General features: G+C 39.0%; 1 protein-coding gene across 1 annotated transcript in view; it reads right to left on the bottom strand.

The window, feature by feature from the left end:
- Positions 1–18,742, bottom strand: part of LRGUK (leucine rich repeats and guanylate kinase domain containing) — a 118,867-nt gene that overhangs the window by 86,852 nt on the left and 13,273 nt on the right. Inside the window, exons 4-5 of the mRNA XM_079931954.1 lie at positions 9,665–9,765; positions 5,936–6,017 (exon numbers count right to left, since the gene is read on the bottom strand). Coding sequence (XP_079788080.1) covers positions 5,936–6,017; positions 9,665–9,765 — 183 coding nt within the window. The remainder of the gene's footprint in view (positions 1–5,935; positions 6,018–9,664; positions 9,766–18,742) is intronic.

The following is an 18,742-nucleotide window of genomic DNA, read 5'->3' as shown; positions in this document are numbered from 1 at the left end:
GCCCTTCCTCCTAACATTATTCTTTCATGTTCTTTCATAAGTCTTGGGACATTCCGATCAGAAGAAATATAATCAGATAAGCCACTAAACTGTTACAATGAATTAGCTTATTGAGTTAATTCTCTTAGGTATAGTTTAATTTTAAAAGGCTACTGTCAGGAGAAAGAGACTCAGAGAACACAAGATCATCATACTGCATTCCAGCTCTAAAATTTTATGATTCTGTGAATAAATCTTTTACAGTGGAATGTTAGATCCTCGTGGAAACTGAGTGAAGGAATCCAAAGGCACATAAGCATAACTTTACAGCTAGGGAAAAGCCCATCAATATATTTTTACATTTGGGCGATGCTGTCAGCAGTTCACAGTGCTTGACATGAATTATTCACTAGTCAGCATTTGCTCTTATTCATTTGTCTACAACCATAAAATATGGGCCGGGTGTACAGAAAACAGTTACTAAGAAATAAATAGGAAATCCATCACAATTCTCTTAGTGGAAAGAACCACAATGATGACTTTAATCAAAACCAATCCTGAAGGATCTATATCACCTTACCAGTGAAAAATGTTCTTCACTATGGGAGTGAATCTCTTTAAGAAATGAAACATGCATACACTTTAAATGGCTATGTGATAAAAGTAGTAATTATTCAATGAATTGCAACATGAGAAGAACAATGGAATGCAGAAGACTAGTCTCAGCTCAACCACTTACCAAATAATATCGGATGTTTCCCTGAGTCTCAGGCTCCTCTCCCATAAAATAACAGCACTAGATGATCCCTAAAGTCCTGTCTGGATTTAAAAATTCTATAAATCACTTTTTAAAAATTTCATGATTCTATAATCATGGAATAAATTCCAATGATCAATTAATATTTATAGGTAAAGAATAAACTGCATCCTTTCTTAAGACTAAATAAATATACTAATCCTCGGCAAAGTTTATCATCTTTCGATTTGGGGTGATTATCAATTAATCATCAGTTGCCCACTTACAGAAGGAAAAAATACCATAATAAGATTAACTAAAAAAGTTGATATTTTATAGTTAACAATTCATTCTGAGATATTAACATAATCTACTACAATCACATTGTCAGCACTACTAGCTTGATTAACTGATTTGTTTTTAATTTTAAATAACTGCTTTTAATATTGATAATTATACTTCTCTTTTAATTTTATTTTAAACAAAAGTGCAATTTTTTTCCCTCAAATAGAAAACACAGATGCTCACTAAGGAAATCTTGAATAAATACAAAAAGTTTAAAAAGCCAAATTTCTAAAGCATTTAAAGAAGGACAAATGGAATGGCAGCAGATGAGAAAAGCATGACATTCAAGATATAACAGACAGGACTGATTAGCTTAGAGCTGTGGATCTCAAAGTGTGGTCCTCAGACCAGACAGGACTGATTAGCTTAGAGTTGTGGATCTCAAAGTGTGGTCCTCAGACCAGACAGGACTGATTAGCTTAGAGTTGTGGATCTCAAAGTGTGGTCCTCAGACCAGCAATGCCAGCATCATCCCGGAACTTGTTAGATATTCAAGTTCTCAGGTACCACCCCAGACCTACTTAACCAAAAGCTCTGGAGGGTGGGGACCAGAAATAGGAGGGTGGGGACCAGAATTCCAGGGAATTCTGATAGAGCTGGACTTTGACATTTGGTAACTAACTGTTTTCAAGGAAATTAATTTCTAAGTTTCAAATTTAAAAAAAATTTAATGAAGACAGGCACATCATTGGCCATACATGGCCTGCTTTTATTAACTTTTAAAAATTTGATGAGTATTCTTGAAACCACCACCATTCCCAGCCCAAGAAGTAGAACATTAGCAGTAAGTTACATCTACCTCTGCACACCTCTCCTGTCACGTCTTGACGGCTCCCTCTTAGAGATAACCCCTAGGCTGAATTGCCTATTCCTTCTTCCCTTTCCCCTTTGGTTTTATACCTAAATTATATTTGGTTTGGAATTCCCTGGTGGCACAGCGGTGAAGAATCCGCCTGCCAGTGCAGGGGACACGGGTTCGATCCCTGGTCTGGGAAGATCCCACATACCGCAGAGCAACCAAGCCTGTGCGCCACAACTACTGAGCCTGTGCTCTAGAGCCCGCGAGCCACAACTACTGAGCCCACGCACCGCAACTACTGAAGCCGGCACGCCTAGAGCCCGTGCTCCACAACAAAAGAAGCCACCGCAATGAGAAGCCCGCGCACCGCAAGGAAGAGTAGCCCCCGCTCACCGCAACTAGAGAAAGCCCGCGTGCAGCAACAAAGACCTAATGCAGGCAAAAAATTTTTTAAAAAAATTTCTAATTACAATTGTTTTTTAATTTAAAAAAATTTTTAAAAATTATATTTTGTTTTATTAACAGTCAACTTTACTGGTGCATGGAGATATATACAGTTTATTCATTTTCACAACTATATGATAATGCTATTGTATCAGTATACCATAATTTATTTATGCTCTCTTATCAAGGAATATTTGGGCTATTTCAATTTTTTGCTATTACAAGCCTCCAGGTACACGTATGCTAAACTTCCTATATATAGGAATGAAAGTGCTAGATCATAGAAAACGTGGATGTTCAACTTTACAAGATTGCACAAAATTGTTTTCCAAAGTGGTTGAACAAATTTCACACCCATAAGGAAGAAAAATAGAGATCCTCTTGACCTATGTGTTCTCCAACACATGGTATTTTTAGATTTCTTACATTCTGTCAACTGAATGGATATAGTCATGTTTGTTAGCCTTTCTGATTCATTTTCTATAAAATTATATTTACACATCTTCTCCCATCTTCATATCCAGGAACATACTATATTTCCCTTTAGTCAGGTCTTTAATATCCTTCAATAAAGTTTTATTATGTTCCCCCGACAGGTCTTATTCATCTTTAATAAGATACATATTCTTGTAAATGGCGTTTCAAGGTTGTGTTTTCTAGTTGCTTGTTTGTGGTGTAGAGTAATGCAATCGATTTCTGTTTATTGAAGTCATATCCAACTACCTTGTGGAACTCTCAAAACTCTATTATTTCTAGTAGTTTATTGCAAGTTCTTTTTTATATTCTGTAGACAATCATATCATTTGCAAAAAATGACTTTTTCTCCTTATCCATCTTTATACTTTGCTTTCATTTCTTTATCTTATGCTGCTGAGTAAGACCTCTTAAACAATGACGGTTAGAAGTGGCAAAGGCGGTTATCTTCTCTTGTATCCTTGATTTTAAAGAGTGCTTAGAACATGTCCCCAGTTAGGGTAAAGTTTGTTTCAAATATTTTTGTTGACATTCTTATCAAGTTGAGGAAACTCCCTATTACTAGTTTACTAAAAGTTTTTATTGTGAATGAAGAATGGATTCCATTAAATTTTCTGTAACTATTGAGCTTCTATATCTATTTATCATATGATTTATTTCCCTTAATCTGTTCATGTCGTTAATGACATTTTAAAATTTTCTAACGTTAAACTACCCTTACATTCATGAGATAAACCTAACTTGGTCATAGTATATTATCTTTTTCATATACTGTCAGAATCGGTTTGCTAATATTTTGTTTAGGATTTTTACATCTATATCACAAGTGAAATAAGCCTGTCATTTTCTTTTCTCTTACTGTTCCTTGTCTGGTTTGGGTAACAAAGTAACCTCATTAAAATGAATTGTGAATATGCCTTCTATTTTAAATCTTTGAAAGAATTTGTTCATTTTTGAAAGGTCTGTTCTTGAAAGTTGGGATTTTTTGTATGCAGATTTTTAATTTAATTGATTTTAATTTGTAATGAACTAGTTTTATAGGTATAGGACTACTCAGGGTTTCTATCTCCAAGTCAGTGCTTTGGTGTATAACATTTTTCTAGGGATTTATCTATTTCATCTAAGTTTTTAAATGTTCTGGCATTAAAAAGTTGTTTAGAAATTCTTTTTTATCTCAAAGCTTTTAAGTCTTTTCAAAACTCTAATTACATAATTATACACAATATGATATGCCTGAACAGAACAAAAGGAAGAGGCATAGTTAGTACTGTTTAAAAATTAGCCTACTCTCTTTTCAAAATTGTAAGCTATCTAAGAGGTAGTTTATGAAGGGGAGCTAGTTCTGGGTGTCTGTCTTTGCATTTTTAACAACAAAGATGAGGAACTGTGCCACGGTATTTACATTCTAATTATGTGTCTATGTTCTGAATTCCAATCGGTTGTGATGTAATAAAGCTTTTTACACTTTGGAGATAAGACTCCATTGTTACATCTAAAGTCAAGTTTAAAAAACCCTGATTCTTTCCTCTGTTGACATTTACAAAGTCACAACAGTTTAGCTTTTTACATGGAAAGATAAATTTATGTAGAAATTAAGACTTTCATGATAGAAATGTTTTAAAATGCATCCTCCATTTTCAGTCCAAAATACTGTGAAGTTTTCTCTGGCAATTCCATGCTTGCACATAGAATATTTTCTGGGAGACAGAACTCCAGACTTTCGTGCCACCATTCTCACTTAGGGTACACTGAAGAATAGAAGGAGCTCTGGATGCTCAATCCCTTTTGTCTGGTTGGAGTTTAGGGGGGCAGCTGACGGCTAGACCAGGGCTCCTCAAGCTTTAATATGAACTCACATCACCTGGGGGTCTTGTTAAAAATGCAGATTCTGATTTCAGAGGTCTGGGGTAGCATCTAAGAGTCTGCATTTCTAAGAAGTTCCAGGCAATGCTCACACTGTTGGTGGTCCCTGAGGAGCATTCTTCTAGATGGCCTGAGATCAGTAGATCTCTGAGCCAGACAGCTTCTGGGCCGTCAGACTCTATCTCTTTCCAAATGAAATATATATACAGTCAAGCATAAAGTGCAGGTTCTATGGACGGGTGCCGCTAATGTGTACGACTTTTAGTTTGTCATCAAAACATTTCATTTTGATCATTTTCTCATTCGGCTACATTCAGGAAAACTTGCTCGTTTCAAGAGCACCCTCTAAATGTCCACTAATTGCTCATTTTCACACACAAGTTCTAAAGAGAGTGATGTGATGTTTTAAGCTTTCCATCATATACAAATAAAGCGTTTTTCCTACAAAATATGTCTTCAAGAAAACGTACCTTCTGTTCTCCCCACATCTCAGCCTCATTACTAGTGTGTACTAGCTGCTGCCACATCCCTGGAATGAGGTATCCAAGGGCAATCAATTCGTTCTCCACTCTGCCCTGAAAAATCCTCAGGGGGGTAGAAAGATACTGAGAAAGAGAAGGCGCTGCTCCCTTATCACCCAGAGAACACTGGTCTCTAGGGTAAGGAAGAGATTCAAGCTCATTAAACTCACAGACCCCTTAGGGTCCAGAAGCTGGAGTGTGTCTATGTTAAGGTAGGTGCTCTGTTTGCACAGGAGCCTGGCTCATGCAACAGATATGTTCTGGAAGTTGGCTGCGAATCAAAAATTGTTGGTTTTACTTTTTTAAAATTTTTATGAAAGCGTCATTTGAGATACACTAGAGAGGACTGCTAGTTCAAGGGAGCTTAGTGTGAATTCTTTTGTAAAATAAATAATCACTAATTTTGGCCGTATCTGGATTTTCAGACACTGAATTTACATAAAATAGGGCCCCAGTTTAAGTAAATTTGAAGAAGGGAGTCGGGTAAAACAGAACTTCTTATCTGGTTCTAGAATTAAAAATAAGCCTATGTTTATCAGAAGAATGACCGTCTTCTTAGCTTTTCAGGTGTAAGATGTTCTTGGCAAGCTCTGATTTGCACTCTTACTCCTTGGTCAGTAAAATATCCTCATTCTGTGAATATCAATTCTTAACCGTTTAAATGAGTCACACATCTCTAGTAAATTGCCTATCCCGCACTATTTCAGGTCATCCAGTACACATGTATAATGGGCCTCTTAATCAAACTTTCCCCTTTAATCATTCAAAGGATACTGTCCAAAATTAGTTTCGTGAGAGACTCATATGCCGACAAATCACACATTTCTGAAATCTGGTTGTAGGAAAAATCCACCTTCTGATAAGAGAAAAAGAGCAGGACGTTACACTTTCTCATTCATCTTAACCACACAATTACCTGCACAACAAGAATGTATTTTCTGATGAGGGGTTACAATTCATAGTTGAAAATACACTCAGGCTAACATACTTCCTTTGTGTTTAATCGTTTCCTAGCTGGGACCCTCGTCTGCCCACTTTGAGGGGTACTAAAGGGGAGACCCTTCCCCGTGGCTGGCATGGACAGCCGCGCAACAGAAACGCTTTCTGTTTCTTCAGTCACTCTCCCCATTTTCAGCACTTATTTTAAACTTTCTTGATCTTCCTTCAGAGCTTACCTCAGTTTCACCCTTACTAACCACCATGTCTTCGTTTTCGCTGACGCCCAATAGCCTGTGTTCATTTAGTTTATATGCACATCTTGCTTCTGGCTTCTTTGCCTTCTCTGTTTCTGGCTCAATTTACTCTCCTGTGTCACCCCCTAAAGGCCAGAAAAGTCTTTCTTATTCATCCCTCAGGCCATACCTCGTCCACTCAGCACCCTTTCTCAAACTTGACTATCTTAGGAAAGCATTTTCAACAATATTGGTTGTTCCTACTCAAAAATATGAGAAAGAAAAACAACATTAAATAACTTTAATTATTCACCTACTGGCAAAAGATAAAAAATATATATATATTTTTAAACACTGCTTTAATGTGCTAGGCACATGGTGATCATTTTCTGGAAAACTATCAAGCAATTATATAATAAGTACTATTGTTATCTTCTTGTGCCCTTTAAAACAGTAATTTTACCTCCCCCAACCCATGCACTAAGATTATTTTTATCAATGTATTAAATACTAAATACTTTAAATACTAAAAACTTTAAATACTGGACACTAAAAAAAACTTCTTTGAAAACAGCTCAAGTGGCAAGTGTAGAAAATTGGTTAAGTTGATTACAATACAGCACCAAGACTGCATAGTAAGTAAAATACAAGTATGTGAATCATGTGAAGAAATAGAAATGTGCAAACAAATCCTGTTAAAAAAAATCGGAAACAAAATTTTATGCATATACAAATTGCAACTATGTAAAATGCATTCCATGACTTAATTAAAAAATCAGTTTGGCATGAAAAAATGAAATTTCTCATTCGCGTTTTTCTTCTATATAATAATGATGGGCTAGAAATAAACTTATAATTATCTAGGTTTACTTATAGCTGACATTTTTCCATCAACACCTTTCATTCTTGTGCCACAGCTTGTGTGTGCTCATGATACCTAGCTAACTACACACCTGTTGGGACTATATGCCAATACTGTGCCCTCCATGCACTTATGATACTGGGCTTGTTGAGAGACCTTAAAAGGGTTATGATATTGCCCTGACTCCCACTGGGAGTTCCACTGGAACCCAGAGCTTGTAAGAAGTGCCCATCAATCAAACGAACCTTCTTCACCTACTAAGAGCAAAACCATTCTAGGAAATACAAAAAGGGTACAAATATAAGCTCCTGCTCTTTGGGACACGTATGCTTTCTTTGGTTGGTGGCACAAGGCACACAGATAATAAATGAAACATAAGCAGAGCTTTCTGAGAGGGTGAGACATTAAACACAAGCGTGATTTACTGGAAAAATGGGCTTTGGGTCTCAGACATGGGATTCAGTGCCAGCCCTGTGACCTCCCAGCAAAGGTTAAGTAAGTTATTTAACCTTTCTGTGCTTCTGCAAACTCATCTGTAAAATGGGACCATCCCAGCTGCCTCACAGTTCTATTGGGAGGATTTAGTAAGACCCTGCATTGAAAACATTGGAAGGCCTCAATCATTCCCCTCCCAGGTTCACAAAGGGTTCACTTAGGGTTCACATAGGGTTGAAGTACCTTGTCAGGGGCACTCTGGCACTTTGCAAGCACTTTCCTAAAGTTACCAATACATCTGCTCTTAATCCTCTAGGAACTTAAACATTGAGGTATCTGCCATAACAATGGAAACACATCATCATACATCTGTCCAAACCCACAGAACGTACAACACCAAGAGTGAATCCTAATGTAAACTGTGGGCTTCGGGTGATTATGATGTGTCAGTGTAGGTTTGAGTGTAACACATGTCTCACTCTGGTGGGGGATGTTGATGATGGGGAGGCTGTGCATTTGTGGGGGCAGGAGATATATGGGAAATCTCTGCACTTTCTCCTCAATTTTGCTATGAATCTAAAACTGCTCTAAAAAAAAAAGATGGGGTATCTGATTTGTTTTTGTTTACTTGTGCAGTTTTTTGGGGAGGGGGTGAGGCAAGGTTGTGAATGAAAGAAACTCCAGTCAAGTTTTTCCCAAGGAAGGGGGTCACGCTCTTGCCATGGCTGATTTCACTGGGGCTTAGGGCAAAGCAGAAGGGGACAGCAAAGGAGGGAGAATCAAGACAGCTCTGCAAGAACAATTCCTGATGACCTGGAGACCACAAGGCCCCATAATGAGGACAAATAGGCACCCTGTGTGGCCTTTCTGGATAAAGGAATGTCACCACAGCAATAACTGTAATTTCAAAGGGAAAAAACTCACTACTGGTAAAAATGTAGCAATGTGAAATAAAAGAAGAAAAATTAAGAAAGGCGTCTCACTGACAGTATGGAGGATGTCAGATTCTTAATTTCAAAGAGACTTATATTTGTGCAAACTCCAGCAGAATACGTTGGATCTACATTAATTTGGCTTGTAAACAAAAGAAAACTAATAGGTAATAAAAGGCAATCATTGATGTCCACTCCTTAAAACAACTTTTTAATGAAATATTTGAGTCCAATAGAAAAATACTCGTCCCAAGCTGCGGCAATGGTTCCCAAATTTCTCAGCACGTTAGAGCCACCTGGGCGTGGTCTTTTAGAAATTCCCACACCCAGGCCTTACCTTGGACCACTTGAACCAGAATATCCGGCAGTGGGATCCAGGCATCAGTAGTCTTTAAAACTCTCCAGGTGATTCCAGTGTGCAGAAAATCGGAGTACCATTAATCTGTGACCTCTCTGCTTACGTGTGGTCCATGGACCAGCAGCAATGGATCATCAGGAAGGCTGTTAGAAAGCAGGGCCTCAGGCCCACCTCAGACCTACTGGATCAGAACCTCATTTTCACAAGAACGCCACGTGACCTACACACACGTTAGAGTAGGAGCCACCGTGCTCCACAGCAGAGTAGGCTGCCCCATCACCACCACTCACAGAGTTTCCTTCTGCCTCAGAAATGCAAAAGCAAGTGCAGAGAAGCAAGAATGAAGATCTGAAATCTCCGCTTTCTAAACAAAAGTAAAGCTTGGATGAATAAAGAAAGCAAAATTTAAGCCCCCAGGAAATTTTTACAGAATTTTCAGGTATAAAATTGTTCTGCTATGATAAAAATACACAAACAATAACTAGTATTTAAATGAAGCAGAGAAAAGGGAAAGAAGTTAGCTCATTGGTTTGGACACTAGGTTTTAGCAAAGCTTCCGAAAAAGATAATCTCTTGAAAGACTATCTCCCTTTTCTAAAATAAATGATACACAAATCCTTCTCCTTTTTTATTTCATTTCTCCTCTGTCTTATTCTCTCTGAATTCTCTTTTAGTGCTGTTTTGCTCATTAATGTATTTCACAAACCAATTAACACATGTAATTAGTGTATTAATAAAATCTACCTTGAGATTTTTGGGTGGCTTGAAATTGAAGAATGTCGTCAGTTTATTCTGAGAAGCATTAAGTTCTAGAAGATAAGGCATACAGCTCACACAAGACAAATCTGGGGGATAAAATGAATAAAGAATAAGGTAAGTAAATAAAATAAAACTTAAACGAAGTCATTAAAAACACCATACATTATATCAGAACATTTTAAAACTATACCAGTTGGAAGCACATCTTAATTATTCCAGATGAGTGAAATGAATAAAAATAGAAATATGCAAAACACACACACAGTGTGGAAAAGGCACCATGAGCCCACAATTTAACCTTCTTCTCCAGGGCCGCCCACCTGTCCCATCCCCTTCTTCCATCACAACCAGGAAAGAAATGACCAAGGCCTCCTTGCGGCCCAGCTCACTCTCCCCTGAGCTGCTAACAGTCAATGCTTCAAAAATGCCAGCCTTGGGGGAGACCAAGATGGTGGAGGAGTTAGACGCAGAGATCACCTTCCTCCCGACAGATACAACAGAAATACATCTACGTGTGGAACAACTCCTACAGAACACCTACTGAACGCTGGCAGAAGACCTCAGACCTCCCAAAAGGCAAGAAACTCCCCCACGTACCTGGGTAGGGCAAAAGAAAAAAAGAAAAAACAGAGACAAAAGAATAGGGACGGCACCTGCACCAGTGGGAGGGAGCTGTGAAGGAGGAAAAGTTTCCACACACTAGGAAGCCCCTTCGCGTGCGGAGACAGGGGGTGGCGGTGGGCGGGGGAAGGGAAGCTTCGGGGCCGCGGAGGAGAGTGCAGCAACAGGGGTGCGGAGAGCAAAGCAGAGAGATTGCCGCACAGAGGATGGGTGCCGACCGGCACTCACCAGCCCAAGAGGCTTGTCTGCTCACCCGCCGGGGCGGGTGGGGCTGGGAGCTGAGGCTCGGGCTTCGGGCGGATTGCAGGGAGAGGACTGGGGTTGGCTGCGTGAACACAGCCTGAAGGGGCTAGTGCACCACGGCTAGCCTGGAGGGAGTCCGGGAAAAGGTCTGGAGCTGCTGAAGAGGCAAGAGACCATTGTTTCGGGTGTGTGAGGAGAGAGAATTCAGAGCACCACCTAAACGAGCTCCAGAGACGTGCATGAAATGCTACAGCTGCTGCTGCCACCACCAAGGAGCCTGTGTGCCAGCCAGCACAGGTCACTCTCCACCCCTCCCCTCCCGGGAGCCTGTGCAACCCGCCACTGCCAGGGTCCCGTGATCCAGGGACAACTTCCCCGGGAGAACACACGGCGGGCCCCACTCTGCCGCCGCAGGCTCGCCCTGCATCCATACTCCTCCCTCCCCCCGGCCTGAGTGAGCCACAGCCCCCGAATCGGCTGCTCCTTTAACACTGCCCTGTCTGAGCAGGAGCAGACGCCCTCACGTGACGTACATGCAGAGGCAGGTCCAAATCCAAAGCTGAACCTCGGGTGCTGTGGGAACAAAGAAGAGAAAGGGAAATCTCTCCCAGCAGCCTCAGGAGCAGCGGATTAAAGCTCCACAATCAACTTGATGTAACCTGCATCTCTGGAATACCTGAATACAATGATTCATCCCAAATTGAGGTGGCAGACTTTGGAGGCAATGATATATATTATTTTTTTTCTATTTTCTCTTTTTGTGAGTGTGTATGTGTATGCTTCTTTGTGTGATTTTGTCTGTATAGCTTTGCTTTTAACATTTGTCCTAGGGTTCTGTCTGTCCAGTTTCTGTTTCTTTTCTTTTTTGAGATAGTTTTTAGCACTTGTTATAATTGGTGGATTTGGTTTTTGGTTTGGTTGCTCTCTTTTTAAAATTATTAATAATTATTTTTTATTTTAATAACTTTATTTTATTTTTTTCTTTCCTTTTTTCCTCCCTTTTCTTCTGAGCTGTGTGGCTGACAGGGTCTTGGTGCTCCAGCCGGGTGTCAGGCTTGTGCCACTGAGGTAGGAGAGCCGAGTTCAGGACATTGGTCCACCAGAGACCTTCCGGCTCCATGTAATACCAAATGGCGAAAGTTCTCCCAGAGATATCCATCTCAACACGAAGACCCAGCTCCACTCAACAACCAGCAAGCTACAGTAATGGACACCCTATGCCAAACAACTAGCAAGGCAATAACACAACCCCGCCCATTAGCAGAGCGGATGCCCAAAATCATAATAAGGTCACAGACACCCCAAACACACCACCTGACGTGGTCCTACCCACCAGAAAGACAAGATACAGCCTCATCCTCCAGAACGCACGCACCAGTCCTCTCCACCAGGAAGCCTACAAAACCCACTGAACCAACCTTAGCCACTGGGGGCAGACACCAAAAACAATGGGAACTATGAACCTGCAGCCTGTGAAAAAGAGACCCCAAACACAGTAAGTTAAGCAAAATGAGAAGACAGAGAAACACAGAGCAGATGAAGGAGCAATGTAAAAACCCATCACCAAACAAATGAAGAGGAAATAGGCAGTCTACCTGAAAAAGAATTCAGAATAATGACAGTAAAGATGATCCAAAATCTTGGAAAGAGAATGGAGAAACTACAAGAAACATTTAACAAGGACCTGGAAGAACTAAAGAGCAAACAAACAATGATAAACAACACAATGAATGAAATTTAAAATTCTCTAGAAGGAATCAATAGCAGAATAACTGAGGCAGAAGAATGGATAAGTGACATGGAAGATAAAATAATGGAAATAACTACTGCAGAGCAGATTAAAGAAAAAAGAATGAAAAGAATTGAGGACCGTCCCAGAGACCTCTGGGACAACATTAAATGCACCAATATTCGAATTATAGGGATCCCAGAGGAAGAAGAGAAAAAGAAAGGGACTGAGAAAATATTTGAAGAGATTATAGTTGCAAACTTCCCTAATATGGAAAAGGAAGTAGTTAATCAAGCCCAGGAAGCACAGACAGTCCCATACAGGATAAATCCACGGAGAAGCACACCAAGACACATATTAATCAAACAATCAAAAATAAATACAAAGAAAAAATATTAAAAGCAGCAAGGAAAAAGCAACAAATAACATATAAGGGAATCCTCATAAGGTTAACAGCTGATCTTTCAGCAGAAAGTCTACAAAACAGAAGGGAGTGGCAGGACATATTTAAAGTGATGAAAGGGGAGAACCTACAACCAAGATTACTCTACCCAGCAAGGATCTCGTTCAGATTCAACGGAGAAATTAAAACCTTTACAGACAAGCAAGAGCTAAGAGAATTCAGCACCACCAAACACCACCATAGCATTTACAACAAATGCTAAAGGAACTTCCCTGGGCAGGAAACACAAAAGAAGAAAAAGACCTACAATAACAAACCCAAAACAATGAAGAAAATGGGAATAGGAACATACATATCAATAACTACCTTAAATGTAAATGGATTAAATGCTGCAACCAAAAGACACAGACTGGCTGAATGGATACAAAAACAAGACCCGTATATATGCTGTCTACAAGAGACCCACTTCAGACCTACGGACACATACAGACTGAAAGTCAGGGGATGGAAAAAGATATTCCATGCAAATGGAAATCAAAAGAAAGCTGGAGTAGCAATTCTCATATCACACAAAATAGACTTTAAAATAAAGACTATTACAGACACAGAGAAGGACACTACATAATGATCAAGGGATCAATCCAAGAAGAAGATATAACAATTGTAAATATTTAGGAACCCAACATAGGAGCACCTCAATACATAAGGCAAATGCTAACAGCCATAAAAGGGGAAATCAACAGTAACACAATCATAGTAGGGGACTTTAACACCCCACTTTCACCAATGGACAGATCATCCAAAATGAAAATAAATAAGGAAACACGGGCTTTAAATGACACATTAAACAAGATGGACTAAATTGGTATTTATACGACATTGCATCCAAAAACAACAGAATACACTTTCTTCTCAAGTGCTCATGGAACATTCTTCAGGATAGATCATATCTTGGGTCACAAATCAAGCCTTGGTAAATTTAAGAAAATGGAAATTGTATCAAGTATCTTTTTCAACCACAACACCATGAGACTAGATATCAATTATAGAAAAAATCTGTAAAAACTACAAATACATGGAGGCTAAACAATACACTACTTAATAACCAAGAGATCACTGAATAAATCAAAGAGGAAATAAAAAAATACCTAGAAAGAAATGACAATGAAAACACGATGACCCAAAACCTATGGGATGCAGCAAAAGCAGTTCTAAGAGGGAACTTTACAGCAATACAGTCCTACCTCAAGAAACAAGAAACATCTTAAAAAAACAACCTAAACTTACACCTAAAGCAATTAGAGAAAGAAGAACAAAAAAACCCCAAAGTTAGCAGAAGGAGAGAAATCATAAAGATCAGATCAGAAATAAATGAAAAAGAAATGAAGGAAACAATAGCAAAGATCAATAAAACTAAAAGCTGGGTCTTTGAGAACATAAAATTGATAAACTATTAGCCAGACTCATCAAGAAAAAAAGTGAGAAGACTGAAATCAATAGAATTAGAAATGAAAAAGGAGAAGTAACAACTGACCCTGCAGAAATACAAAGGATCATGAGAGATTACTGTAAGCAACTATATGCCAATAAAATGGACAACCTGGAAGAAATGGACACATTCTTAGAAAAGCACAACTTTCTGAGACTGAACCAGGAAGAAATAGAAAATATAAACAGACCAATCACAAACACTGAAATTGAGACTGTGATTAAAAATCTTCCAACAAACAAAAGGCCAGGACCAGATGGCGTCACAGGTGAATTCTATCAAACATTTAGAGAAGAGCTAACACCTATCCTTCTCAAACTCTTCCAAAATATAGCAGAGGGAGTAACACTCCCAAACTCATTCTATGAGGCCACTATCACCCTGGTACCAAAATCAGACAAAGATATCACAAAGAAAGAAAACTACAGGCCAATATCACTGATGAACATAGATGAAAAAATCCTCAACAAAATACTAGCAAACAAAATCCAACAGCACACTAAAAGCATCATACACCATGATCAAGTGGGGTTTATTCAAGGAATGCAAGGATTCTTCAATATATGCAAATCAATCAATGTGATACATCATATTAACAAACTGAAGGATAAAAACCATATGATCATCTCAAATAGATGCAGAAAAAGCTTCTGACAAAATTCAACACCCATTTACGATAAAAACCCTGCAGAAAGTAGGCATAGAGGGAACTTACCTCAACATAATAAAGGCCATATATGACAAACCCACAGCCAACATCGTTCTCCATGGTGATAAACTGAAACCATTTCCACTAGATCAGGAACAAGACAGGTTGCCCACTCTCACCACTATTATTCAACATAGTTTTGGAAGTTTTAGCCACAGCAATCAGAGAAGAAAAAGAAATAAAAGGAATCCAAATCAGAAAAGAAGAAGTAAGACTGTTACTGTTTGCAGATGACATGATACTATACATAAATAATACTAAAGACGCTACCAGAAAACTACTAGAGCTAATCAATGAATTTATTAAAGTAGCAGTATACAAAATTTATGCACAGAAATCTCTTGCATTCCTATACACCAATGATGAAAAATCTGAAACAGAAATTAAGGAAACACTGCCATTTACCATTGCAACAAAAAGAATAAAATACCTAGGAATAAACCTACCTAAGGCGACAAAAGACCTGTATGCAGAAAACTATAAGACACTGATGAAAAAAATTAAAGATGATACAAACAGATGGAGAGATATACCATGTTCTTGGATTGGAAGAATCAATATTGTGAAAATGAGTATACTACCCAAAGCAATCTACAGATTCAGTGCAATCCCTATCAAACTACAAATGCCATTTTTCACAGAACTAGAACAAAAAATTTCACAATTTGTATGGAAACACAAAAGAACCCGAATAGCCAAAGCAATCTTGAGAAAGAAAAATGGAGCTGGAGGAATCAGGCTCCCTGACTTCAGATTATACTACAAAGCTACAGTAATCAAGACAGTATGGTACTGGCACAAAAACAGAAAGACAGATCAATGGAACAGGACAGAAAGCCCAGAGATAAACCCACACACATATGGTCACGTTATTTTTGATAAAGGAGGCAAGAATATACAATGGAGAAAAGACACCCTCTTCATGGTGCTGGGAAACTGGACAGCTACATGTAAAAGAATGAAATTAGAACACTCCCTAACACCATACACAAAAATAAACTCAAAATGGATTAAAGACCTAAATGTAAGGCCAGACACTATAAAACTCTTAGAGGAAACATAGGCAGAACACTCTATGACATAAGTCACAGCAATATCCTATTTGACTCACCTCCTAGAGAAATGGAAAAAAAAATAAACAAATGGGACCTAATGAAACTTCAAAGCTTTTGCACAGCAAAGGAAACCATAAACAAGACCAAAAGACAACCCTCAGAATGGGAGAAAATATTTGCAAATGAAGCACCTGACAAAGGACTAATCTCCAAAATTTACAAGCAGCTCATGCAGCTCAATATCAAAAAAACAAACAACCCAATCTTAAAATGGGCAGAAGACCTAAACAGACATTTCTCCAAAGAAGATATACAGACAGCCAACAAACACATGAAAGAATGCTCAACATCATTAATCGTTAGCAAAATGCAAATCAAAACTACAATGAGGTATCACCTCACACCAGTCAGAATGGCCATCATCAAAAAATCTACAAACAATAAATGCTGGAGAGGGTGTGGAGAAAAGGGAACCCTCTTGCACTGTTGGTGGGAATGTAATTTGATACATCTACTACGGAGAACAGTAGGGAGCTTCCTTAAACATCTAAAAATAGAACTACCATACGACCCAGCAATCCCACTACTGGGCATTTACCCTGAGAAAACCATAATTCAAAAAGTCGTGTACCACAATGTTCATTGAAGCTCTATTTATAATAGCCAGGACATGGAAGTAACCTAAGTGTCCATCGACAGATGAATGGATAAAGAAGATGTGGTACGTATACAGAATGGAATATTACTCTGCCCTAAAAAGAAACGAAATTGAGTTACTTGTAGTGAGGTGGATGGACCTAGAGTGTGTCATACAGAGTGAAGTAAGTGAGAAAGAGAAAAACAAATACTGTATGCTAACACACATATATGGAATATAAAAAAAAAAAAGGTTATCGAGAACCTAGGGGCAGGACAGGAATAATGATGCAGATGTAGAGAATGGACTTGAGGACACAAGGAGCGGGAAGGGGAAGCTGGGACAAAGTGAGAGAGTGGCATGGACTTATGTATACTACCAAATGTAAAATAGCTAGCTAGTGGGAAGCAGCCGCATACCACAGGGAGATCAGCTCGGTGCTTTGTGACCACCTAGAGGGGTGGGATAGGTAGGGTGGGAGGAAGACGCAAGAGGGAGGAGATATGGGGATATATGTGTATGTATAACTGATTCACTTTGTTATAAAGCAGAAACTAACACAACATTGCAAAGCAATTACACTTCAATAAAGATATTTAAAAAAAAAATGCCAGCCTTGGAGGAACTAAAGCCTGAGATATTCCTCTTGATAATTAGCCCCTAAATAACTGCATTAGGTGTTTTCAGGAAGACTAAAAATGCCACAATTCATTCTTTGTTATAAATTAAATTTTGTTTTAGATGGACTGAATCTTAAATCTCATTAATTATTTGAAGTGATTTAAATTATTGCTATTATTTTACTGTGATTTTGCGCTGCTTAAAAAGTATGTCTGAGTTTTGCATTTTATCCCAAGCCAATGTTCTGAACCTAGAATACTAAGTCAAGGACTATTGTGCTAATACTCGCCTCTAATGAAAATACATACAGGACATAAAAATAGTGAAGCATCTTTGTTATGGAGCGGAGGCTAGCACACCGTTGTAAAGCAATTATACTCCAATAAAAAAATGAGAAATAAAAAAAAGGAAGAAATCATGGATACATGTAAAAAAAAGAAAATAAGATAACAGAATAAGATCAAACATACCAGTTGTGATAACCAATATTTAGTTATATAGATAAAAGTTTAACTTTTTAAATAAAATAGAAAAACAATGAGAAAATGATTTTAAAAACACAATCTGGGGACTCCCCTGGTTGCTAAGTGGTTAAGAATCCACCTGCCAATGCAGGGGACAAAAAAAAAAGAAAAAAATAGTGAAGCATTATGTTGCTTTGTTCTGGGACTTTACAGCAGGTGGACTTTGGGACAGCAGGAGGATTAGGGAAAGGCTCAGAAGGAATCACATGACAAGGATTTACAGCCCCGTCTCTACCTGTAACTTGCTTCTCCACCCGTCTTTTAACTCTAGATCACACAACCAGCAATCAAAGCCCCGCAGAAGATGGCCTCTGGAGGAGAACAGAGCCTCCACACCTGAAGCCCAGCAAAGTGCTTCTACCCTTCACCAGGTGACAGTCACTCCCAGGCCAGGAGAAGGAAGCATAGCTGAGTACTGGGGCCCTGCCCTGGAGTAGGTAGAGCCAGAAAGGTGAGGGGCCCCTGACCCCATTCCCCCAACAGCTTTCCTTCTCAGGGTCACGGAAGCCAGAAGATCTCCACCAATTTCTACTTTATTTCTCTGGTCTAAATCACAGTCTTCTTTAGCCTGTCTTTTTTATGAAATTGTTCTAGGAGGAACAGAACACTGAGACATCAACACTTTGGTGGGAATTCATGAGCAAATCCAGAAAGGCTGCCTGTGAGAGGAAAGCTAAGAAGAAACTGTAATTGCTTTACAAGTTTTGCCTATTTGTCCCATCTGAGCTCAGCTCCATATCTGTCAACGGTGATCGTGACCCTCTTAATTTCCACGGGCCCCCATACCCCCTTGGAGCTGATCTTTCTGTGGGCAGGTAAGTGCTGTACCATGGAGCTCTGTCTTGAAGCAAAAGTAGCAGCTACCACTTGGATGGTGAGTACATTTCACACTTTGTAGATGCTCAATGCTTTCGAATCACTTTGATAGGAAAAATCCACCTTCTGGGTTGCTGGGCTTCTAACTCTCCCTACTCGGTGTAGTGACCTCCTTGTCCACCAGATGGCAGGAGCTCCTCATGTCTACAACTGTGG

This window comes from Stenella coeruleoalba (assembly GCF_951394435.1).
Source record: "Stenella coeruleoalba genome assembly, chromosome: 9".
Classification (NCBI taxonomy): domain Eukaryota; kingdom Metazoa; phylum Chordata; class Mammalia; order Artiodactyla; family Delphinidae; genus Stenella; species Stenella coeruleoalba.
Note: the sequence above shows the minus strand (reverse complement) of the source record. Positions and strands in the feature narration are given on the sequence as shown.